The sequence below is a fragment of the Haliaeetus leucocephalus genome, unplaced genomic scaffold (genome assembly GCF_000737465.1).
Source record: "Haliaeetus leucocephalus isolate CR32 unplaced genomic scaffold, Haliaeetus_leucocephalus-4.0 Scaffold751, whole genome shotgun sequence".
Classification (NCBI taxonomy): domain Eukaryota; kingdom Metazoa; phylum Chordata; class Aves; order Accipitriformes; family Accipitridae; genus Haliaeetus; species Haliaeetus leucocephalus.
This window is the reverse complement of record NW_010973187.1, coordinates 335,298-361,722: the sequence shown is the minus strand read 5'-3', so window position 1 is coordinate 361,722 and position 26,425 is coordinate 335,298. Positions and strand designations below refer to the sequence as shown.

At 36.5% G+C, this 26,425-nt stretch overlaps 1 protein-coding gene across 3 annotated transcripts in view; it reads right to left on the bottom strand.

The window, feature by feature from the left end:
• The window catches only part of BRD1 (bromodomain containing 1), a 61,232-nt gene extending 38,557 nt beyond the window's left edge, over positions 1–22,675 (bottom strand). For all 3 annotated transcript variants that reach the window (XM_010580851.1, XM_010580850.1, XM_010580852.1), the window contains exons 1-3: positions 21,293–22,675; positions 7,213–7,369; positions 692–823 (exon numbers count right to left, since the gene is read on the bottom strand). In XM_010580851.1, coding sequence (XP_010579153.1) covers positions 692–823; positions 7,213–7,369; positions 21,293–22,659 — 1,656 coding nt within the window. In that variant the 5' untranslated portion in view covers positions 22,660–22,675. The remainder of the gene's footprint in view (positions 1–691; positions 824–7,212; positions 7,370–21,292) is intronic.
• Between the last annotated feature and the right edge of the window lie 3,750 nt (positions 22,676–26,425).

The window sequence follows — 26,425 nt, the reverse complement described above, 5'->3', positions numbered from 1 at the left end:
TGTGTTCAGCTCTGGGGTCCTCAGCACAGGAAAGACATGGACCTGTTGGAGCAGGTCCAGAGGAGGGCCATCAAGATGATTGGAGGGATGGAACAGCTCTCCTATGAAGAGAGGCTGAGAGAGTTGGGGTTGTTCAGCCTGCAGAAGAGAAGGCTCCGGGGAGATGTTATTGCAGCCTTCCAGTACCTAAAGGGGGCTTGTAAGAAAGATGGGGACACACTTTTCAGTAGGGCCTGTTGCGATAGGACAAGGGGCAATAGTTTTAAACTAAAAGAGGGTAGATTCAGACTAGATATAAGGAAGAAATTTTTTACGATGAGGGTGGTGAAACACTGGCACAGGTTGGCCAGAGAGGTGGTAGATGCCCCATCCCTGGAAACATTCAAGGTCAGGTTGGACAGGGCTCTGAGCAACCTGATCTAGTTGAAGATGTCCCTGCTCATTGCAGGGGGGGGTGGACTAGATGACCCTTAAGAATCCCTTCTAACCCAAACCATTCTGTGATTCTATGATAATTTTATGTATTTTAAACAGTTTGCATGAGCACATGCATGTACATATGTTTCTCGATCCTATGTGAGGATTAGGAGACGAACACTGCAGTCTTTCTGTTGCAAAAACTGTGTGTGAGAACACTTAAACTATCTTTCCTTCAGAAAAGTTTCACCAAATTAAAAGGTACTCCATTTACCTGTTCTCTTTTTAATTTTTCACGTTTACGTATAAGTTCAATCAACAAACGCGCTCTTTCAAGATCATGGCGCAGCCTTTGCCAGTACTTCAATTTTTCTTTTAAGGCTTGCATTTCTTCATCATCTTCTCTCTAAGAAAAGAATCAAAAGGTTTTTATGAAATAAAAAATGCTAACCACTTTTTATAAGCTAGTTTTATGCAATTACAGAACATATTCACAGGAAAGGAGAAACTACTGTCTTATAGCTATGGCACTTGGTCATAAGCTTCATACTGCAACAAAAGAGGATATCTTCTAGAGTTTCTCAACCATCTAGCTGAAAACAAAATCTATAAACAGGGAAGCAATCCTATGATGAAGGCTATTTACATAAGAAAATGCAGTATAGCAAACAGCAACCCAGCAGTATAACAATTTGCAAAATAAGATTCAGTATTTTCACATCAAAATCCAAACGAGGTGAACATCATCAGCTTCTTCAGAAACTCAAGTATCCACCTCCACTGCACCCAGCAGAATTAGGACACACTTGTTGCAGAACAAAATCATTATGACTTCTGAGGACAGGAAATGAAAAGCAGTTTATTAAATAATATAGTACCTTCAAATGGTACTGCAAATGGGTAAATGCAGTAATACAACCTTTCAGTGAATGGATGAAAGAATTTAATTCACATATTTTTAGGAAGTAGTGTTTAAACAATTGCAGTATTTAGTTTGATTTGTACATACAGAAAACAGAGACTTTCTTGTTTGTTTTTACTATTTTTCATAAGAAAAAGGATGATATTGGAATACTACCTATAGTATTCAAATGGTATTGGTAATTTGCCAGAAACAAGGCCATAAAAAAGTAAAAGTCCTAGTACCAAGTCCTAGTACCTAGTACTAGTACCAAGTACACAAAAGAAACATCTGCTTTGGAAAATTATTACAGTTCAAATGAATATTTTATAAAAGAATCTCAGAAAGCAATTCAAAGCTTTGTATGCTTGCCTGTAACTAGCATAACGCAATACATACTTGATAAGTGATCGTCGTGGGTTCTTTTTAAACTAAAACAAACAATAAATTCCCTAAGTTACAAAAAAAAGACGGCAGAGGAATAAAGAAAACTGGCGAAGCAGATGAACAATAATCAACATTGCAAATTGTTACACACAAAGCAAAAACCTCCTTAACAGAAAGATAATTTACAAATATCATAGGTCCTCTAAAGGAGGCTTGTGCAATTTTTCAGACAAAAGGTTCTAGAAATAGAATTGCAAAAACTGGCAGTTTACAAAAATATCTAATAGATTTGCAAGCACTATGATTCTATGATCTGCATAGAATTATTGCTTTATAAACTTTGTAAAAGTAAAGGCAAGTAGCTGTGGAAGCTATGAAACTAGCTTTATTCAAAACTCTGGGTTCACTGAAGTTGAAAATCCTTAACTATCAACTATCTCTGTACTACAATATAGCAATCTGGAAACGACAGTTTGTTCCTCTTTTCAAAAAAAAAAAAAACCCCAAGAAAAAAAGACTGAAAAATTGTAGCTAGAAACTTCTAGGTTCCCTTTCCTAATGACTCTTACTACTAACAGTTATCATTTCTTTTAAGGAGTTAAGTCTTGACTTAGACAAATAATTGAACTGCTGAGGGTCAGAATAGACCAAAGTAAATTTTGACAGAACAAATAGTAATATGCACATTTTCAATTCCTTAAAATTCTCAGAGACTCACTGAATTAGAAAGTCTACGCTGCCACTAATTGCTGTTCTCCTTCACCCCTTCATCTCTAAATACAGGTCCCATGTGTGGAAAAGCAACCTAACTGTTAACTAACATAGCTATACAACTTTTTCATAGTTTCACTGTTTTTCAGGACCAAAATTAAGTTGTGGCTACTGCTAAAAGTGGAATGCTTGTCCTCCCTTTGCTTGCAGCCATTCAGAGTCTGCTCTTTTGCCCTATGTAATTGCATAGTTCATGAAACTGGGGAACTGATCCTGCTGAACGCTAAGTCAACAAAACCATACTAGTTTTAGGGTGGGTCAGGAAACTTAAATACAGCAAGAAAAAAAATGTTATTAGTTACATCAGATCTTGGGGTAGTTCATTAGAGACTTAAGTATTTGGCTAAACCTGAAGGTGGAGTTGCACTTCAAAAAAAAAAAAAAATCCTTTTAGTTGAATCAGTTGTTTGACCAATTTCATTTCATAAAATAGGCAGGTAGGTGTAAAACTGCAGATTTGATCCAAAGTATCAAGAGCACCTTCTTTGCTTTTTTTTGTGCACACACGCCCCCCCTTCTTGAACATCACTCTGGCTTGGTGATTAATAGCAAGCCTCCAATTTTTGGACACTTCTATGCAAAGTAATGTTGGCAGACATGGTTGTAATAGCCAAGATAAACCCACTTTACCCTAACCTGTTTATTATCTGACATATAAGAGATACCTTAACTAGATGAGAAGATCCAGGCAAGCTGAAAAGAGCATGATGCGCTGGTTTCCAGTATCTAACTAGTAAAAACTTAGATGAAGAGTTCCCTTCAAAATTTTTAGTTTTCAAAAGCTTTCTGACAAGGAAAGTTTCTATTAACTTCCTGGTAAAGAGTTTTTCTTCCAAATCTTTCTTTCCATAAAGAAGCCAGAAACTTTCTTCTGGCTGGCAACACAAGAAAAATTTAGAAAGAAACCGTGATATTTTCTGATGGACTTAGTTCTTGCTGAACACCAAATACTATCTAGAAAAGCTAAAACTGACACATTTACTAACACTGAGGGAAGAGGGAAACACTTCTAAGTCTACACACAGAACCTTCATCAACTGAGAACTGGTCTTCCGCTCCAACTCCCACCATGAGTATGTTAGCACTCTCTGCATACCAGCAGGAATAATGTTAGTGTACCAACAGATCACTCCTTACTCTGGATGTGAACACATGAGGACAGCCTCACTCCCTGCAGGGACCGTAACTTAATACGAGTCAAACAAAAATAGAATTACAGTGATGAAACTGGATCTTGATCAATACAATTATTTTTATTGAGACCCTCTGCTGGCACTTGTATGCCAATCAGTCAAAACCATTTAGTGGTTGCAACTTGTGTTCTTACTGAAATCTTCAGTGCAGATATGAACTTAGTCACCAGCACCTTCTACTTTGTTTCTCTGAACAGCAGTTTTAAACCAACCTCACTACAGCAGCAACAAGCTACTACACTTAAATTTCATTCCTTATTTTTATTCAAGCATTCTTTAAGTACAGAAAAAAACCTAAAATAACGGGGATGTAAATTTATTAGAGTATTTCCACTACTTTTTCTGAATTTCTAGGTGGAAAGAGAAATGACAGTATAAACCATTCTTTCAGAGGGTTCCTTGTTCCTGCAGATGGTGAGGTAGTATATAAGCCAAGATCCTCTTCCCTGGTTTAGAACTGTTACCTGATACAACATCAGCTTCAAAAGCATATCATAACTGAGCTCTGAAACACGTTCATTAGGAAGTAATTTTAAATCATGCACGCTTCACCCCCTGCCAAATTTGTTCTAGTAAACAAACATTAGAGAGGGGATCAAAACCACCTTCCACTAGGCATCTATCTTGAAACCATTGTCAGGGGTTTGGTTCCTCATCTTAACATTTCTTTTCCATTTAAATAATAATGATAATTTAAAAAATTCTCCTCTGAATCTGTATTACATCAGTGTTTATGTTCCTTTGATTGACTGAAAACCTATTTAGGTTTATTGACATTCTGACCTCTCACAAAATAAGAAGTATTTTCCCATCTATTTCTCAAAAATTGAGGCATTCTCACAACAGTTATGCCACAGCTGTTTATTAAAGTCTTCATTATGGTTTGGCTTATACTTGGAGTAACAAAGATGACTAATGCATCAAATGTGTTGCAGTTATGACTACTTTAATAGGTATTAAAAATATATATTGAAGATGCTATGCAGAAGACACAATGTCATAGACAGGACACTTGCTACGTGGTGAAAAGCACTGCCTACATATTTTTCATCAACAGAATCATTTAATACTCAGCTTTGCTTGAAACTTGCTTTTTCAAAAGACAAAGTTAATTTCAGTTATAAGTTTTTAAGAATGAAGTCACAGAAGTGCCCCAGTTTTTAATAAACCAATGTTTCCAATTAATTTAGGAAACATTTTAATTACTTTCTTACTTAAGAATAGTGCATAGTTCTGAAATTAGAAAAGAAAAGAAAGAAATAGTGTTTGTACAGGAATGCAAAGAGGCAAAGGGCTTTTAACCAGCTCCTAAGGCTTATTTTATTACAATCAAACATCAGTTATAAGAATTGTTTTATTTTGGTAGTTACTATTTAAATATTTGGAAATGTTGCAGTCTCATCATGCCATCTCAATAGGAAAAGTACTTCCCAACTACCAACTAGCAAGTGTAATTTTTTCAGACACTAACTATAGTCTAGGTCTATAGTACCACAGGAGCCCCAAACTTTTGTGCTTGATTTTTACTATTTTTTAAAGAACTCAAACTCATTTAAAAAGTCTACTATCTGAATAAATTAATTTCAGCTATTAGTAGGTAACTGCCAGGCATCACTCATCAGAATAGAAACTTCTCATACAGAATTAAAAGATTAATCAGAGTTTAAAAGCAGAATACAAAATATTTCAGAGAAGTTACAACCCAAATAATAGTATTAAAATGGATTAATACAGAAGCAATGAAAGAAAGATAAACAAGTGGCCAATTTATAGTCAAAGTTAATTCCACTTAAAAGGAATTTGAACATCTCAGCTATGTGGAAAGGCTGAGAGAGCTGGGACTGTTTAGCCTAGAGCAGAAAAGGCTCAGGGTAAGGAGGGGTGGAGGGGAATCTCGTTGATGTATATAAATACCTGAAGGGAGGGTGCAAAGAAGGCAGAGCTAGATTCTTTTCAGTGGTGCCCAGTGATAGGACGAGAAGCAATGGGCACAAAGTGAAAAACAGGAGGGTCACTCTGTACATCACAAAACACTTCTTTTTTTTAATTTTTACTGTGAGGGTGACCAAGCACTGGCACAGGCTGCCCAGGGAGGCTGTGGAGTCTCCATCCTTGGAGATACTCAAAAGCAGTCTGGACACGGTGCTGGGCAACCTGCTCTAAATGGCTGGCCCTGCTTGAGCAGTGGTGTTGGACCTGATGACCTGCAAAGCTCCCTTCCAACCTCAACTGTTCTGGAAATTATTAATTACTTCCATGAAAAGCTAAGAAAAGAAACACACACAGAAAAATGACAGATCAAATAATTAGGAAGCAGTGTTGACCATGGTATTTTTATGACTACATCATTTAATGACTTAAATCAGCAAATAGCAATGCAATTCTAACAAAAATAATAGTTAAGTTTTAAAGGGGAAAAAAATCTCAATTTAATATAAGTAAATGATTATACAATGCATTCTTAAGTTCTAGAGGCTATTTTACAGGAATAATTCTACTGGAAGTCAAACACCTGGAGAATGGAAAGAACACAGCCAACTACATTTTCAGTTCAATTAAAAGAGGTAACTGGGATGCACTAAGAATTTCCACACCATGATGCTTCACAGTATTTCAAAGTCTACACACAGGGATCCATGTACAGAATTCAGAAAAGAAGTTTTAATTATTTTTGAAGCCACCCAGTGACTTTAAACCAAAACAACAAAAGACCTGCCAAAACCTCTAATGTCACTGAAGAGCTGTTCACATTACAAAGATGGGAAGCAGCGTTCGTGTTACAAAAATGGGAAGCAGAAGAGTACTGCTTTCCGAATCTGATACCCATGTGGAGTGACTGGTTTTCAGCAATTCTGACTGCTAAACATGTACAACTTTAACCAGCCTAGACGTATTTTACCTAGGATGAGTTTTACTTGAACAAATTATCAGCATAAATTTTTATGCTTGTCTACAATCCCTCTTAACTATGTCAAAAGTGAAACTGAAAGTTGAAGCAGGTCTTTGAACTTCATCAACAACTTGCTCCTTGTTCTATTATTACCAAACAAGGTGGGCAATAAGGATGTAACTAGAAAACTGTAAATTAGCATGTCTAACTGTACTTTGTAAAAATCCCTGTTTTTCTCAGTTATCAGTGTCAATAGTGACATTTGCTTTGCACCTTCTCATGAATTTAAAATAAAATTTTTTATCTTACTAACTCAGAGCACATTGAGGAATGAGTTTCAAAAAACCCACAATACTACTTAACAAACAATGGTATTAGGATAGTTTTGGTAACAGTATTTTTGTGAAACATTTAAGCAAAACAAAAAAACCCTCCCCCAGCTTCCCCCCCGCCACACATTGTACAAATTAAAAAGGTTTAGATAATGCCCAATTTCCAATATAGGTCATATCACTTAAGAATAAGGTAAAGAATTTACTTAGTCCTGAATAAGAGGAAGTTTTTAGTCCATGCTATGTTTCCTGGTTAATTTTTTACTCTATAAGATAGAGATTTTCTCATTTCTTCTTACAAGTAAAAAGTGTGTCACATACCTGTTGTGTGTTTCTTTGTGACTGTAAACTGGACTGCAGCCTTCTCAACAGAGGAACACCATTCCTAGACAGTCTTTTAAGCAACCAGTAACTGTGCACGCGTTCAACAAACTGCTTCTTCCGCTGAATGGCCACCTGATTCATAATCTTATTTAATCTACAATATGGAAAAACTGATATTGTATTTTTCACAGCAAAGCATAAAACATATTTGTCTATGGAAGTTAAACATCATATACGTATGAATGTATAACATAACAACAGCAGTGATCACCATATTACTAATTTCTTTCAATGACATCCCATTCAGTACAATTATTTCTGAGCAGTAGATTACCATCAAATACCTCTGCTTGACACTGTAGTTTCTACCAAATATGTTAAGATACTTTATAAAGCTAAAGGGTATCAATTTTTTCATGATCATTATCTCAAGAGCAATCCCAGATTACGGCTGAGAATAAAGCTTTATGTGCATTTCAGAATAATTTTCCTATTGAAAATAATGTCAGAAATAAAGCTGTAAATCCCTACAAAAGTTTTCAGATCATTTGTTGCTGTCTTCACACAGAAATAGTGTTTATTTTAAAGACAATACTTCTTCAAACTTTTTACATAAAAACATGCAACAAAAGACTTGTATTACTCATCTACTAATATTAATTGTTTGGTAAATAAAGTGAGCAAAAATGTAAAACAGAAGAACACTTATGATTTTACCACACATATATGATGAAAATGCGCACACAGAAAAGATGCAAGAAAGGATGACAAAAACAGTTAAGCAAAATATCTTGATTAAAAAAACCCCCAGTATTTTCTCCAAAATTGTTTTTTAACAGATGCAAATTCTGTTGGCATATACGGTTTACAAATACTCTAGGAAAGTGCTATACGAACACAACATGAAACAGCCTTGACTCGTAATTTAAATAATGACATGTTAAAATGTCCAAGTCTCACACACAACACTAACCTCTCAAAACTTACATTCAAAAAAAGTTTATCTGAAACAGATCTTCAACCCTCTGTGCCTACAGTATCTTGAAATCACAGCAAAAAAAATCCCAAAAAAGTTAATGGTTATAGAATGAAAAGGTTTTGTCTTTGTATGATATTGCAGGGATTTGTCACTGGTGGCAGCCCTTTCAAAATTAACACAAGATGCCCCAAGGCACCAATCACCTGTATTGTTAGGGGGATTGTTCATTCATTTGGGGACAGAGGTGAGGTGGAGAGAGAAAAAGAATTTCCCTGAGCTGGGCCTAAAACAGAGTTACAGAAAGGATAATATCAATGACCAGAAATCTGTTAATTCTTCACTCAGTATATTACTACCCATAGCAAAACTCTACAAAGGACAGTAGTAGGTTTATCAGAGATGCTCCAATAAAATAGGCAAAATAAAATTCAAGAAGTGTCTGATTTGTAGAGCACTACCACGAAGCATTTAAAGAAAAAACATGAATGTATACACATATTAGTATTTTTCTGCTTTTTCCCTTTTAATATTAGGAATAAAGCAGTTTCTCAGGTAAGCGATAGAAGAAAAGTAGTCAAATACCTAAACAAAATGTAAAGCTGTAAGTAAACCTTGTGTAAAATTATTTTTAAAAATAGCTGGGAAACATGAATGATATTTTTCAGACACACATACCAGTGAGTCTACCCTGAGTTCACCAAAGGTCATCTATCCCTGGTTGTTTTTTCTGGGCTGCGTAGAAGTTAAGCAAAAATACGTCCACTTAGTGCTACACTAACTGTAGCTACAGAGCTTTCAGTCATCAAAGGGTAAAGGCAGAGCAAACACAGGTTTTCCTCAAAATACAGTGCCAGTGCATTCTTCGGTTGTTCAGTGACATTGTTTTTCAATTAATAACTAAGACAGTTCAGCATTGTTGAAAAATTTTAGCTTAACTTAAAGCTTAGAAAGTCTGCAGATGGCCTTAGGACCGTCTTGTAAGTCTTTCACTGAAGGGCAGAGGCAGGCTCCACAAAGACTTACTCAATACAGAACAGACCTTGATGTGACCATATTAAACTTCAAACACAAAAGAATTACAATTAATTATAGAATGCAATAAAAATCAAATAATTACTTTCACATCTCTCTCTTGGAACAGCAAAACCTACTGAACCAAGTCAAAAAAAGCACAGCCAAATATATACCTATTTGGAAAGATCAAAGAATCATAACTTAACATGAAGAAAGGTGCCCTGGCTTCATGCCCATCAGATGTGGCAAGACTAAGCAAACATCTTTAATTACAGCTTTAAGTACATTTGCCCATTCATATAACGAACCATTCTATTAACAGGTAATTGTAATAGTAAAGTGCTCGAATAAGCTTAGGAAAGATGTTCACAGAAGATATTCTCCAACTTTCAAAATACAAATAAACAGAAGGTAATTTGGAGTGCAGAAATGTCCTGTTTTTGGCTGGGATAAAGTTAACTTTCCTTCTAGTAGCTGGAATAGTGTTATGTCTTGGATTTAGCATGAGAATAATGTTGATAACACACTGATGTTTTCAGTTGCTGCTAAGTAGTGTTTAGACTAAGTCAAGGATTTTTCAGCTTCTCATGCCCAGCCAGCAAAAAGGCTGGAGGGGCACAAGAAGTTGGCACAGGACACAGCCAGGGCAGCTGACCCAAACTGGCCAACAGGGTATTCCATACCATGGGACGTCATACCCAACATATAAACTGGGGCGAGTTGGCCTGGAGGGGATCACTGCTTGGGAACTAACTGGGCACTAGTACGCGAGTGGTGAGCAATTGCATTGTGCATCACTTGTTTTGTATTTTCCCATTCTTTTATTATTATTGACATTTTATTATTGTTATTATTAGTTTCTTCCTTTTTGCTCTATTAAAGTGTTCTTATATCAACCCACAAGTTTTCTCCCCCACCCTCCCGATTCTCTCCCCCATCCCCCTGGTTGGGGGGTGTGTGGGGGGTGAGTGAGTGGCTGCGTGGTGCTTAATTGCTGGCTGGGGTTAAACCACGACAAGAAACTACCTAACAAGGGGTAGGAATCTACTCCTCTCTGCCTTCCCTCTAAAAAAACCAAACAAATACTGGCTGTTCATATTTCATTTAGACACCAGACTTCAGTAGCAGCAATATACCACCAAACACCCTTAATTTCTCAAAATACAGAGGTCAGAGGCTCTTCACATGGCAAATATCTACAGAGCCTCTACACTATGATCTTATTCATATTATGAGGATATTACATCTGCTGTTGCATCCTAAGAACCCACTAACTAGAGCACAATTATTTGATCCCAGGTAGACTTTTACTGTCTGAAAAACATTGAATTTTGACAGACAATACAACCATTTGGGAGAAACACGACACGATTCACCCACTGCCGTAGATCCCTAGAAGTAGCACAGACTGGGTACTGATTTTAAAGCTCCCATCCTTGATAGCACTACCATATTGGGAACGAGGTTTTCACTCACAAAGATGCATTCAGTTGCAGTGAAACTGAACACAAACATGAAATAAAGCACATAGGTATGCACCAGTTTTGAACAAGTTCCTTTCTGCTACCTGTGCTTGAACTAAATTTGTAAATGTTGAAACTAAATTTTCAAATCAGAATTTTGAATTTCTTTGAGGTTTGAAAGGAGTTTGCTGCACACTACACTTCCTTTTTTTCAACAGAGAGATGTATTTAAAAAAAATATAATTGAAGAATAAAAAAAAAGTACATACTTGAGGCAGATAAGGGAGAGCTGTTTGAAGACTTAATAGTTTTGCAATCCAGGATCTGACTTGCACAAGACAGGATTAACTGCTACACTACACTGACAAATCCCCCATGCAGAGGCAAGGCTTACAGAAGTTGGGTCACCTCCCAGAACTACACAAAACACCTCAAAGGCATTTTTTTTGCTAAGGTATCTGTCCACCCTGTAACTTTTTCCAAGTGTAAGAACATCAGGAAAGAACAGCTTTCTGTACTGTTTTATTTTCTAATGGCAAGTCAAGCATAGTAAGTACTGGGACAAAAAAAAAAAAATCAGATATTAAGAACGCACATTAAACACAAGTGTATCAACTGACCCTTAGCTTTCTCTTCAGGAAAAATAGACAAAACTCATTGCAATGAGCAATCTCATTACTTAATAGTTTTTTATATCTCTGTTAAGACTACCAATTAAGTGCAAGACTACTACTGAAGATAGCTCAAAAAGAAGAGAATGTAGAAACATACATCTGGAAGATACTACCAGAGTTATGGTCTACCCTATCACAACTGACTTTAGACATGTCAGGAGAAAAAAAAAGCCACAACTATAGCAGCTACAGAAAGCAAGGAGGAAGATGAGAAATGTTCTTACTGTCCAGGTTTTGCATGGAACAGAGAATTTGTTAAGACAAAATTCCCAAGGAACACCCTGAAATGGACCATGTTAAGGGCTAAACACTTTTCTCTCAAAACATTTAAACAATTAACAGAATTGAACAAAACCCAGAGCGGAACAGTTCTTAAGACTGTAACTTGCTACAGCCTGAACAACTGTTCTGTTGTTTTTCCCTCATCAGTTATTTAAAATAAAGTACATTGAAAGAAGAATCTGAAAATTCTTAAAAAGATAGCTGTGTTCCCATGAAATTCAGGAGCTGCTGTTATATAACTAGTCCCATAAAAAAGCTGATGACCACTGCAGCCTTTTGATGTTTTGGCACCACTGGTCATACCCCCTTTTGTTTTTTCCTTTTTTTTGGGCTACATGCCAAGACTACACAGACATCAAAACATTTTTCAAAACTGTTTCATTTGTTGCCACTCATTTGGGCAACTGAGAAAACCAGTACTACTACACTTCTCCAGCTCGACTTGTATCCGACTGCAAAACACTGTGACACGCACTACAAACACGATACAGAGGCATCGTACAATCGCCTGCTTGTCTTTAAAAGGGACAGGTCCCTTTTCAACTGAACCTTTCAAATAGCACCTGTAGTTAGCTCCCAGCCTGAAACCATACTTCAGGCTGAAGCGTAAATTATGGCATTAAAAATACTCTGCATTTACAAAAGCAACAGAAGGATGAGGAGAGAAAACTGGCTTGTTTGAAAGGATAAGAGAGACTCAAATAATTTAATTTTAAATGAAAGTTAATATACAACAGCTTTGGTGAGAAACTGTAATCAGCTGCTCTACACTAACCCTCTCCTCACATGGAGGCATTTGATGGATAATCTACCCTGCAAAAGGTGATAAGCTTTATGCACTGGTCAAAGCATTCAGAGAAAGCTGAGTGTTACTCAGTCCTGTGTTTCCTCATCTTTTAGATAAATGCATAAAATAATTTTTGTCAACGTAAGAGATGTGCTCTTGTCATATTAACAATCTCACAGCTTCCTTCTTCCTACTCATGCCTGCCTTCCTCTCCCAGCTTCAGTTATGTGTCACTGTGGCAACTACGGCGACTGGTTACAAGAAAAAGTGAAAACAATATTTTTGGTGACTAACTATGTGGCAGTTTAACATAAGAAAGCCAATGAGAGATAATCAGCCACTTTTCTATTAATCATCACTAGCCGCCCCACAGACCATACATGCTTTTTAACCCCACAGATATCATTTCAGTATTACAATATATGAAGACTTCTATAGCATCTCCCCATTCTCAAGTTTTCAAAATACAAACTGGAGACAAAATTTCCTTAAGCAAGTATGTGATTTTGCCAGTATTACTATAGTAACTCAGGCAGAAGAAACTTAATATGAAAATTGGTAAGATTAAGTAATAAAAAATACCTACTGAAACCAATCACTTTTTAAACATGAACTAAACCTAGTATTTTAATTACTATACTTCTCCAGAGCCTCCAGGTTCACAGATTTGTTATTTTGCATCTTCCTTTATCCAACATAGCTGTATTAAAGGTACATGCAAAAGACTAGCAAAACTAAATTATACTCTGTAAAATTCTATTTAGTACCACTAAAATACCAGTTTCTCTTGACCTACAGCAATACCTATAAACAATCAAATGATGTTCCACTTTACTGGGTGAATAAAATACCCCTATTTTCCAACTCAAAGATGGCAGATATGTTTGTCAGAACAAAACATAAAAAATCTAAATTGAACAAGCTGTAACAAAGTAAACCAAGTTTCAAGAACATTTGAATTTTCAAGCCTTGCTCAGTGAAGTTCCACTGAGTATACCCAGACTCATAAAAAAGCAGGAAAGACACAAAAATTACTTACAAACAACTACAGTAATTCCAGTTACACTAACTGGAAGAGAATTAGCAGAAAAACAGAATAAAAAACTATGGAAGTGTCCATTTTGGGAAGTGGAATTAATTCTGGGGCCTTGCCAACTTGTCCTCCTAGCCCCGTACCCATAAACTTCAGCTTCTGAAGATGAGAAAGCCTGCTTGGACAGATCAAGCCCTACTCTTACCACAGAGAACCTTTGGCAGCAGCTGCTTATCAAACAGTGTTTGTAAAACTCGCCTTTCAATATACCTTTTTTTTTTTTTTTTTAAACAGTGGAGAGAGACAGTTTTGTCGCTGTGTCTGTATGTTATCCCCTCCCTCAATAAAAAATTCAACTTACTATATGATTTCTTAACTACCCCCCCCAAATCAGCTTTAAAGACAACAAAGGTAGAAGAATAAATACATAGAAATTGGAGTCCATTTGCGTGTCTTTATTTGCTTTTGAAAAAGGATAAGGTTTCTTTTGTAACTCGCCAAAGTCAGTTATGTACCCAAGACGGTACATACCAAATCCTGAAAAGACTGACAATGATTTAATTTAAACTTCTGTGCAACAAGTCTGCAGAATCCCCATGTGACAAAGACACACTTTCCTAATTATAACTACTTTCCAGATTTTGTACTGAAGATTTGACGGAACACTTCCCTCACTAGTCTAACACAGTGTTTAATCACCTTTACGGTTATTCCTTTTCGTCTGTATGTTTTAAAATTCTAGCTATTGAATTTGCCTTTCTCTGCTAGGTTGAGAGTCCAACCTAGAATCATAGTGTCATTTAGGTTGGAAAAGACCTTTAAGATCATCAAGTCCAACCGCAAACCTAGCGCTTTAACTACTGATACCTTTTCTGAAACCTGGAAGTCTCTCCAGGTTCCTATTCTTTATTCTATATTTACTGGTATTTAAATAGTATTTGGACTCAACATGTAGAAAACACTTTTTCTTGCTTCACATGACTCTGAAACCAGGCATCTATTTTTCTACTTGAGCAAACAGCTTGTAAGATTTTTCTTAAGACAGGAAAGTAGCATTGAAGTTCAGAGTTAAGAAATTGCTGTTATTTCAGTCAATTCTCCATTAGTTACAACAGGTTACTTTGTTCCTATTCTAACAATTATGTTTGTGGTCTTCCAAACCTTTGGATAAGGAAAAAAACAAGACAATCAAAAAAGCCCCCACCCTGTCACACTGGAAAACCTCCTTAGTCTTCTCAGAAAAATCACGTGCATAGATTTACTTCTGCCACTTCCTATACATAATACTGAGTCAAGACTTTTCCTTAAAATCACTCAAAATATTTTTCTGTGCTTCTTTTTTTTTGTAGTAGTTATAACCATACCACACATGATTTTGAAATCTAATCTCAAAGGCTAAATTCACATCAGCAGGAGATAATGTATTAATCAAAAACGGCCTTTTTATCTGTAATAAAAGAAATCTCAGTATTTATCTAGTAATTTTTGTGCACTCTGTAATTTGACCACTGAATAAAAAACTGCCAGGAGATGGTTCTTCAGACAAAGCATTCTGAAAATCATGTTTTTGTACGGCACTTACAGGACACCACACCCTCTAACTGCCACCAAAAAAATCTAATGAAAGTTCACATAACCGGTGAAACTCAGAAGTACTGAAACCCCCCCCCCCCCACATTAATTTTTATCTTCATAACTGCAGTATCACATATAAAATAATTGTGGACCGAAACCCACAGAGAATGCAGAAAATACTAATTATGCACCCTACAGAAACGTCTAATGTATTAAATTCTGTTTTAAGCTTCTTTGCCCTGTACATGCAAAATAAACAGAGAAGAAAAAAAGAAAATTGTATGTACAACATATTCCTATATCCATTTTGTAAAAAGGGCATATTTAAGTATGAGACAACACTTCTATCCTCTGGATTTTTTGGGGGGAGAATCACCCCTCGGACATCAATCAACATGTGGCTTCTAATATCAGATATCCAAGTTTCTTCTCCATTATTTTCACTCAAAATCGAGACCCACTTTTATGACTTCATAAGTCACACTCTCTCAAACACATTAATTAATTCTTATTTAATAAGCCAACCAGAGTCCAGACAAACTAGCTTGAAAATAAAGCTCTAAAGTTCCCCTATTTAATTATTTTTAAATGCCACTGAAGCAAAACTAGTGAACACAATAGTAGCTCTTTTCTTGATTTAGGCAAAATTATTTTTTTATTTAAGCAAAGATGTCTGGACGACATCAGCAGTAGCTTCCACATGTATCAGAAAGGTTGTGAAGTCGATCAATCTTACAAGAAACATCAGTGGATGACTGCTAGCATCCCCTTCCACTTCACCTATATGATTCCATCATCTAATTATTAGGTACAGCCATAAGGCATACCTACATTATGCTCTCCTGTAATTTAAATAAGTATTTCCACATGATTTTGTGAAAGTATACATACATGTATATTCAGGTATAAAAAGCTAACAGACATTAGTCTGGATTTATTCAGCTTTCAATTTTTTTACAACACTGGGCCTAGTAGTTTTTTCCAATGGCTTTTTTTATGCTGAATTTTAAGCAGCATTTCTTATTCTTTTCCCCCACTTAAAAACTTCCTGAAGGTATAAACCCCCCCCCCCAAAACAGTCCCCTAAAAAAAATTAAAACAAATTCCCCAAAGAAACCCACAAGCCACATGTATGATTAAGAAGCATCATCTGTGAATGCAGACTAAGAGTGTCTCAAAGGCCTTGTAAATGTTCCTTTCCACTTAGAGTGTATTTCATCACTTTCTGTTCATTTATTTTTCTGGTCCATACTTTATTTTAGAGACAATCAAGATTCCTGTGTTGAGATAACAAGACTACATTTAATTATTTGGTAAGAAAGTTCAGGATAGTTCAGTTGGATAAATCATAAAACAAAAGGAAATACTGGGTTCTGCCTTGAGACATGTAATAACAGAAATCCAGTTTTACCAGCAGGAGCAATATGCTTCTAACAAAAGCAAAGGTCAACACAGAAAAATCAGCTAATGTGCAGCACATAAATGCTGATTTCTAAAGACAGCTGAAAGTATTTTTTTAAGAGTCTCAGCAATTTTTGCTCTCAGTTATCTGCCCACTAACTTACCTACTTTCATAAGGATCTTTTAATTCTCTTTCAATAACATGATGCAACACAACTGATGGATACAACATGGAAAACAAGTGTAACACCTTGTTCCTATGTATTATGAAAGTGGGTCTTCTTTGCTTATTTTTTGCTCTCTGTACAAGTACTGTATTTCAAATGCTTTCTTAATTTCAGACACTACAAACATACCATGTAAAAACCAAAACTAAATATGAAAGCAAATATTTATATACTTTAAAATATCTGCTTCCACTTAATAGAGCAATACTTGCATGAACTGTATTTTAATAAAGCACATTACACCATATCTCAGTGTATGTTTTGAAACTACTGAAGATTAAATATATCGCATTCAATTTCGCCGCAAGTACATAGCCACAATATCCTAGTTTCACAACATTTTTAAAGAACATGGATATTGACACGGGCTTTGCTTTTCATCAAGTAAACACATTTTAAATGCGTCTTTTGACACACAAGATCAAGAGACTACACCAAAACGATGTTATTTGAACTGAAGAATCAAGCATTCAAAAATAAGAGAAACCAGAGAGTTTTCACAACTAACGCTGCAACTCTTCCCCTTTGTGTATCCATCCTATTCATTGGATAAGGCAGCTGTTATAAAGCACAAGGATGAGCAGCAACAAGGAAAATAAAAATCCACAACAAATGGAGCAGAGCCAGTACAAGATAACTAACAGACAAGAAGCTAGATTTAGATTGTCAAGTCAGCCCTTCAAGTCAGGATTTCCTAACTTGGAAATTCTGGACCTGAAATCGAAATAAAATACTTTTAGTATTTTATTGGGGGGGGAATCATTTATCTACTAGGCAAAATTCAACTATCATACATCATCAGCGGTATACGAACCCTGCAAGGACAAATTTGCCACTCTCTTCAGACAAACTGGCTGCTGGCAGCGGGAGGCGGCTTTTTGGACTACCATTTGCCAATAGGTGCAGGTACTGTCTGTCCCTCCAATACAGACATGCAGTTTGAGGGAGCGTCCTTCCCCACTCACCCCCTCATTAACACAGCTGCTCTGACACTTCCCAGAAACACGTGACTTTTAGACCAAGTTCATTTCTGCCTTTTCAAAAAAAAAAAAAAAAAAAAAAAAGCTGATGAATGCAAGCAGTACAATGTAAGCAACTATCTTCAACAGTTTTATATTTCAAGAAAAATTCAATGGAATTTTTCAAAGGCAGGGGAAGCAAGCATTTATCTCCTATCATCAATGGTTAAAAACTTCTGATCCTAGACTCTTAATCTCTAGTTCACGGATGATAGTCTGAGAGGCCATATAATGAGATTACAAATGACCAACAGAATGACACTATCTATGTAATTTAACAGCAAAAAGCTTAAGAGTATAACAATTGCGTAAGAAATTCTGGTAACTGAGAAGTGTACAGCTCTCAAAATAGTTCAAAGCAGTAGTGTAGAAACCTGACCTACAGATACGATGATACAGAAATTCAGGAGGTACAGCAAGTCATGTAGAAATTATGAAGTATGTTGTTCTACACCAGTCTTTTTAACATATCTTGAACATTTAGATGTTTCTGAAAACAGAATTGTTACAAATGGTGTTATTAAAATGCCCCGTCTTTATTTGTATACACTCACTATCCAGGTGAGGAAACAGCATATAATCCTTCCACTTTAAACTAAACGTAAATGGCAAGGGGGTTTTCCTCGAGCTTCAGCAGGTGTGCTCAGGGGCTGCATCCACCAAGTATTTTCCTCCTCACTATCATCTTCGTATTTCTATACTTCTCCAGCTACCAGCTCTAAAGAACCAAATACATGCCAAGGAGACATATAGTCTAGTTGTCAATCATTAAGAAAGTAAACCAGACATCTCCATGTGTGCCTCAGTTTCCAGAGATGTTGAAAACATGTTCGTTTCAAATTCTTTAGGAAAAAAGCACTAGTGTTTAAACACCAAGCATGTATGTTTCAATTTAAATAGCTTCATTGCTCTTCCTTGAGATGTCTGGAAAGGCAAATCATGTTTCAGCTCCAAAGGAAAAAAAGTGCATTAAAAAACAGATTAGAGAAAAGGGATCATTTAAATGAAGACTGCTGCAAAATGATCCACATTGTTCGTTATTAATTCATGGGTATGTATTTGACTCTTACAGACACAAAAGTTTTTCTAAAGGAAAAAAAAGAATAGCAAAAGAAAATTAGACAACCAAGATTTGGGTCTGCAGCATAACCACTTTTCCTTTCAATATGCTCTTTCTGTTTTGCTTTTAGTTCAGGTATCAGTTTTCTAGGACTAAGCACATTCACACTATGAAGTACTTAAGCAAGAGCCTCTTTCAGCTGAAGACACATAATTTATAATAAAGCTTAACTTTAAAACAGTTTTAAACTGCACCCATTTTTTACACTTCTGACATAGAATACAGGAACTATACTTGTGTCCAGTAACATGAAACCGAGCATAATCAGAAGAAAGCTGAATCTCTTTGCAGTCTTGAAAAGAAATTTAGTTGTTATTAAAAAAAAAAAAAGTCTTTATATTTCTTTTCCTGGCATCTAATAACATTGTTAAAAAAAAACCAACAACTGATGATAATATCCTTTTAGGGTCTGGCTTTTATGAAAGTTACCAATGGAAAGAATTGCCAGAGGTACAACTGAGAATTTACATTCTAATCCTCAACTCTCACTTAAAGTTCTTTTTTACTTTGCCTTAAAAATACAAAACAAAAACACACTACACCACCAATCAGAATTGTCCTAATTAAGACAAAGCCTAATTCTTTTACACAAACTCCTCCCTCCCATGGACAACAGTACATGTTTAAATAACAGTATTAGTTGCTTACTGTCAACTTAAGCTTTTCTGCAAGGCATCACTAAACAGAAATACCATTTTACCAAGCAAATCATAACAGAGAACAGCGCAATTGATCTGATGTTTGTAAACACTACACAAGAGCTAAAGGCTGTTCGTCAAAGTCAGTCAATAAGTAGCTACTTGCATTAACAAAACTTATTATGGGAAAGGACTGCAGTCTGAAAACAAGTCCACCACCCGAGACTTAGGAGTCAGCTTTCAACAAAGCATGGTTTATTTGTTTTATTTTAAGAGCCCTCACTGTTGGAGCAGAGTCCTGTCACAGTACAGCTAATGAACCTGCACATGGAAGTATGCCTGTTTTGACAAAATTCCTAAACTACTGTTCTTAAATCAGCAAGACTTTAATTCAAGGGATAAACGAACACATTGATGTTGTAAATGCTAGAAACAAAACCAATACTTTATAAAGACAAACTTGGGTTTAGTCCCAATACTCCAATTTTGCATTTCTCAGCCCAGTACATTATGTCTCAAATGTTCAGCAAAGCCAAAACTATCTTTCTACCACAGAGCTTTCTGTCATTGCTCAAATCCCAGAAAAAAATTATTTCCACTGTTGAAATGCACAACTCAGATTAAGTGAAAGAAATCTGAAGAGATGCTACTGTTCTTTTAAATTAAGATATAGCTAACTGAAGTTCATGCTGAGTTTTTTAACTGCTGAAATAAAGATATTAAAAAAATCTTTGTTTTGCTCCAATTCTATTACTTATGAAAACATCACCTGAAACATCCCTGCTTTCTGATGTACCACTTCACCAGCCTCACCAGAACTAGAGCCATCTACCAGCCCTCCCAATCACCACTTAAAATACAAAACCATGGCATGTTAAATGCAAAGAGCAATTTCAGTTCTGTTGTTCATGCTTTATATTTGCACTCACATAACAAAAGCTCCTGCAAGAACTGCAAAAGACAGACTAATATAAAAATCACCTTAAGCAGAACTTCTTACAAAGTATAAATTCGTAAGAAAAAACAAGACTAAAACTCTTTGTCACATGCATTAATTCATTTTTGTTCAAACATAAACGCTTAGTATTACTAAATTTACAGGACACATATTTGATAGCATCATTGAACAGAAGGGCACTTTCATTTCAGGTTCCATGACTAAGAATACATTAGCCACCTAACTTATCATCATTTACTTGCTAACTTTTCTAAAAATTGTGCAAGGTACCAAATTCATCCAAGCCTTGATAAACACTACTGCATTTGCAAAAGGAAAAACGCAAATTTAGGAAAAACCTGCTGAAAAGTCACTCTGCCCCACAAGGAAAATAATTCATGGAGGGTTTTTTTTGTACTACTTACATAGATCTTACGGTGCAAGTTTATACTAAATTTAGGTGAGACGAACAAGATACAAATCTTATATATGCAAATGTAATTTTCATTTTGGGGCTCTTAAAATGAGGAGAATAACTTCGGATTCCCTAATTACAAATACAGTTAACCTTGAGCTTGGCCATTTTTTTAATATGAAGGTCAACTACACATGCTATTCTAAATTCAGTGGTTAATTCTCAAAAGTACAGCAAACGACAACAATGGAACACTCAACGCGATTTGATCAAAAAAAAAGTTTCTGAGGACAAGACAGACCATTTACTAATTTCTCTAGGGAAGTTACTGCTTTTTTTTATGCAACTTCACAAAAGTACAATGTACATAATTTACAGTAATCCTCCGAGTATGGCCTTCAAGGAAAGCATACAAGAAATGCACAAAACCTGAAAGTCAGCATCTAAAAGCACTGGTTTAAAATTAAACATGTAATTAAGTAAAGGTTTCTCTCACTTGGATGCTTTGCTTACCTCTGGGGGGGGATATAAGGAGCAGATACCGTTGGCATAACTGTACAGGGTTCAACCACTGTTTTCTTGGCTTTTTTTGTCTTTTTTCTGACTTTTGATGTAGACCTAGCAGTTCTGACTGATCCTTCCTTTCTACAAACACCGTTTTTGATTTCAGCTTCTCCATAAATATTTAGAGGTCTCCGTGTGCAACCTGGTGGAGTATGTACATCGCAATAGGCAGTCTTTTTTACAGAGAATGTTGTCCCACTGCCAGTTAGTTCTTTCACAGGTTCCATTTTCATATACAGACCGGCCTTTTGAGCACACGTCACATGGAATGCAGTATAGCAGTTTGCTTTGTGGCACTGGATGCAGGCACCAACACCTTTCTGTTTACAGAGGTAGCATGTTAACTTCCATCTGGCTGGGGGAATGTTCCTGACACCATCAATTGGCTCAATAAAAACTGTATTGGCAAATCCAACTTCTGGAATCCACAAAGCACACACAACGTGTCCCCAACGATCATCATCAGTCTTTTTAAAGGCACCTCCCTTGTTTGGGCACAGCACACAGTCTACAGGCCGAGAACGGGACTGCAGACAGTGTCTGCAGAGCCACTGGCCCTCAGGTATATATGGCACCCCATAGCATTCCTGATGTACTGCTAAATTACACATATCACAAAACAGGATTACATTGCTGTTCTGACATTCACCATCCATGCATATACAACACACTGCATCTTCATCAATTAACGACTGATGATCACCCTGTTTTTGGTTCTCACAATAAGACTCTTTTTCAAACCTATCCATAAGGAATTCAAACATATTTTGTGAAACAACTGACACTCCATCACTCTTCCGCTTCTCATTTATTATTTCTAACCACGCATAATCTTCTTCATCCATGTCATACTCAACTTCGTTATCAAGTTCTTCTGCTGACTTCTCAATGAATTTGTAATAAACCGGAGGTCTCCGAGGAGCCGAAGGGGGACTGTATTCAACAATCCGTACTTTTGGTTCTGGAAGAGGAGTTGTTGTAGCAGGTATACCATGTGAGCTTGGAAGAGCTTCATTTTTCTTTTTCACTTTGTTATTTTTATGCCGTTTGCTTCTTAGACAAACTGGTGGTCTTTCACTATTTTCTTTATTGCTGTTGCATTCACTCATTTCCTGGGCTGTAAGATCATCTTCCAATATAATCTCTAAAGGATCAAAGATACTGATCCTATGCAGGCGACCTTCAATTTCTATTTCAACCATTCTTTGAGCTTGAGCGTATGTCAAGGTTTCTCGTGTGGGGGAGTGCTTAATACTGCATGGGGAAGAAGAATGCCTTGCTGCCGATACTCGATGACATCTTCCTTTTCTCCTCATTTGGTAATGTTTACCTAAAATTAGAGGAACAGTTAATATTATGAACTCCAAACATTCATATTAAAATATTAGTTTTATTATAGCAAGAAAAAAACCTTTCAGTTCTATAGCCCCCAACCTATCTACTCAATTAGGGAAAAAAAAAAAAAAAGCCTATCGCCCTTACTTAATAGGATTGCTCATGCCGTTTTGTACAAATTTAACCTAATGATAAACAGATCTCCTAAATAACAGCTTCTCCATGTAAACACAGCTATATAAAATCCTTGATACAAAAATCCTACAGAAGAGCTATCTGTAACACCTCTGCATGAGAAAAAAATGTTTCAGAAGTGCCACAGAAAAAAAAAAATTACACTTGTTACATTGTAAGAAAACCTTTTAATACAATACTTCCTAATACCTTAAGGGTGTTTGCAGTTTGAAATTTTTTTCAACAGCTACAGATTACTTTCTCCAGATCTTCCCCCAGAAGAACTAACATAATTGTGAAAGAACAAGTTTTCCCCACATTTTTTTACAGTGCAATTTGACATAGTCACGTTAACAACTCAATTACTACAGCTATACTTAAAGCTAGAAAACGATGCATACTTCCAAATTCGGCAAGTATGCAGTCTGACAGCCCTTTACTTTTATTTTTCTCAAGTCTCAGTAAGCCTATTATTCTTTACAAAATTATAAGAACACAATTGAACTCACAGTGCCCAATACAGCGCAGTATGGACTGCAACTAGGAAATATTTCACCTATACGGCAGATTTGACTTAAGAGTGAAAACATGCTCCCTGCATCTAAGTGTGCATGTACACACACCCTCCTCCCTCAACAGTTTCTTCAAGAGTTGTTCTCGAAGCAACTGGGGTGGATAAAAATCTCCCTGTCTTTAAATCCAATTCCAAGCTCTTTAACGTAATTTTGAAGTTTATAACTTACTGGAAAAAGATAATTCCACATACCATACATAGCTTTTTCCCACCACCATGAAGCACCATGACTAGGACAAGCATGCATTTTGATCACAAAATTTCTGATTAAAAGCTTCCATACTTAACGCCTTTTGACATTTTAATGTCGGTTTTGTGGGTTTTTTTTCCTTATGAGGGTTGAAAACATTATAAAACCAATGCATAAGGTCAAGTTTAAAAGTTCTACACCCCTCCTTCCTTCTTCCTAATAAATCATTAATAAACAGCAAAATTCAACCTCAGCTAAATAAAAAACTGCTCTTTAATCACTGGCTTAAAATATTATTAGGGCCTCACTGTTTTAATTCTGCACTTCAGGTCAGTGTTGTGTCTTAGTTAAAATAATGCAACGAGTGTTAGCATGTATTGCCAAAATAGCAGAGGAATATAGAGATCAAAACACAATTATTGTTAAAGACTAGTCTATCTATTTCAGTAAGAAAATAGCAAGGACTGGAACAATTACATAAACTACTCCGCATAGGCTGCCTTTTGCTTAGCTTATGATGCTAATCTCTAAAGGTGCACCTTCAAAGTACTGAAGGAACTCCTTTTACAGGAAGACTAAATAATTTAAGCAGCTAGCTTTAAAACTAGTTCTTGAGAAGGTCTGATCTATCTGCTCTCACAAACTGACCCTTGTTTTCCCAATCTAAGCTGGTTTTATTATTCATGCAATAATTGTGTTGCTCATAGATCTTACTTTGACACAAATAATCCTTAACTCTTACTACTTGTTTTTACAGCATAAGCACAAAACCAGACAACAGTCAGTGTTTAATCATGACAGACCTCTGATCTGCTCTATATAAACAACAGATGAATAAAAAAGGCTCCACCTCTTCAAACAAGTTTGGAAGAAAAATTTGATAATTTAATTCTGTAAAACAACACTGGATTAAACCATACTGATTTCTTAACTGCAGAAAAAGTTTAAACCACTGATACTGCTACAGAAGGTCCAATAACTAGAAACAAAGGCATACGGATAATTTAACTGACTTAAAAGTTAGTTCCCAGTTTCACAACAGATTTTATAATTCAGAGACCAAAGATAATAGAATGGCCTTGATTTCTATTTATTATTATGAACAAATAATGAGGGATTCTTCAGCTAAAACACACTGATGTGTCAATGTACAGCAACCTACTACACATCAGAATGGTTTCATTTTATGGGGTGTTTTTTTTTAATATCTCACCAATCACCAATCTGCATCTTACCAATCAAGTCACCAATCAAGAAAAACAGATCATTTACATTATGTTTACCTCATATAATTGCACTCTAATTCTGTCTAGATGTAAAAGTCTGTATTTTTTTTTAAAATGTCCCTTCCTACATCTTAGCTGGTTGTGTACTTGTTCATAGTGGTTCATGAGGATAGTGATTGTTTTGAACAAAATACTGGGGGAGGGACGAGAGGTAGCCTTCAGAAATCAAAAAAACGTGCAACATGTCCACACTTCACTATCTAACCTAACCCAGTACCACAGAAAAACATATTAATGCTAGGTTTCCAAGCTCTCCACCCCCCTCTGTTCCCAACGTTCTTAAGCATGGCTGCAAGCAGGCAAGAAGAACAGGAAGAAAATATCCAAAAGTACAAGTGTTCTTGCTTTAAGATTTAGGACTACTGTCATAAAAGTCAAATAAAGTGTAAGAACCAGAATGATAAAAACCGACTGAGATAACATCTAAGTATCTTCCCTGTAATACTCAACTGTAAATAAAGCTACCTTAAGAAGCAAATTATAGTCACAATTAAACACAGAACGGATACCCTACAAATACAACACAATAAACACAGAATTGGAACTGGTAGTACTCTGGCCAAATTTCATAGAAACTTCGTGTGAACAACTTAAATGCTCCAGAAGCCAAAGCAGTGTTTTGTTTTGTTTCTCCAAAATTCTTCTGTTTGCAAATGCCCTACAAATATTCCAGATGAAGACTAGATTTCTGCATAGCAAATTCATGACTGGCAACTGGTTTGCTTTTCCTAGTTAATTATCAGGTATCTTTCTCCCCTCCCTCCGTAGTAGCCTATAGGTCGACAGGAACGAAGACCATGGCTCTAAGTTGGAAAAAACAATAAACTAAGACAGTTTCCGTCCAATATTAACAAAGATACCAGATTAACAGCAAAACGAAATTAATTAAATGTACTGCTGTTAGCACTTTCCTGCCTCTTGCAACAACTCAAAAGACCGCAGAAGATAAAACAGGAGAGTTACCCGCAGCTTTCTTCTCTTGGAATTCTATCAGCTGCGTGGGAAGAAAGTCACCAGCAGACACTTTCCCTCACCACAACAAAAGCACAGGAAAACAGCCGTTTGCGTGGAACGCACGGTATGAGGCAAAAATTACTTTTTATCAAGGTGCAGGACAGCTAAAACCAACAGGAAAAGTAAGATAACGTACGCTTTTTGATTACAAATTCCTTTTACAGTCTCTGCCCTAGTTACCTTCCTCCTCTTCAAATAAACTGCCTTTGGTCCCTGGATCCCCTGCTCAATGGAAAAGGGAATTCCATTCTCAATGGACACTTTCATGCAGACCATTAAAAAGAGAGAGACACAGGAATGCTCCTTACTCCCAGACAACGGGGGAGGGTAAGCAAACAGTGCTTACACGCATACAGGGCGGACGCCTCCCGCAACTTCAGCTGTGGAGCGGGAGCAACGCCCTCAGGGGGAGGCAAAGAACCGGGGTTCACGTAGCCCCGCCAACCGGCCCGGGGACGGCCGAGGGCGCGGGGGACCACCAGCGCCGCTCTCCCCCCGAGCGAGCCGGC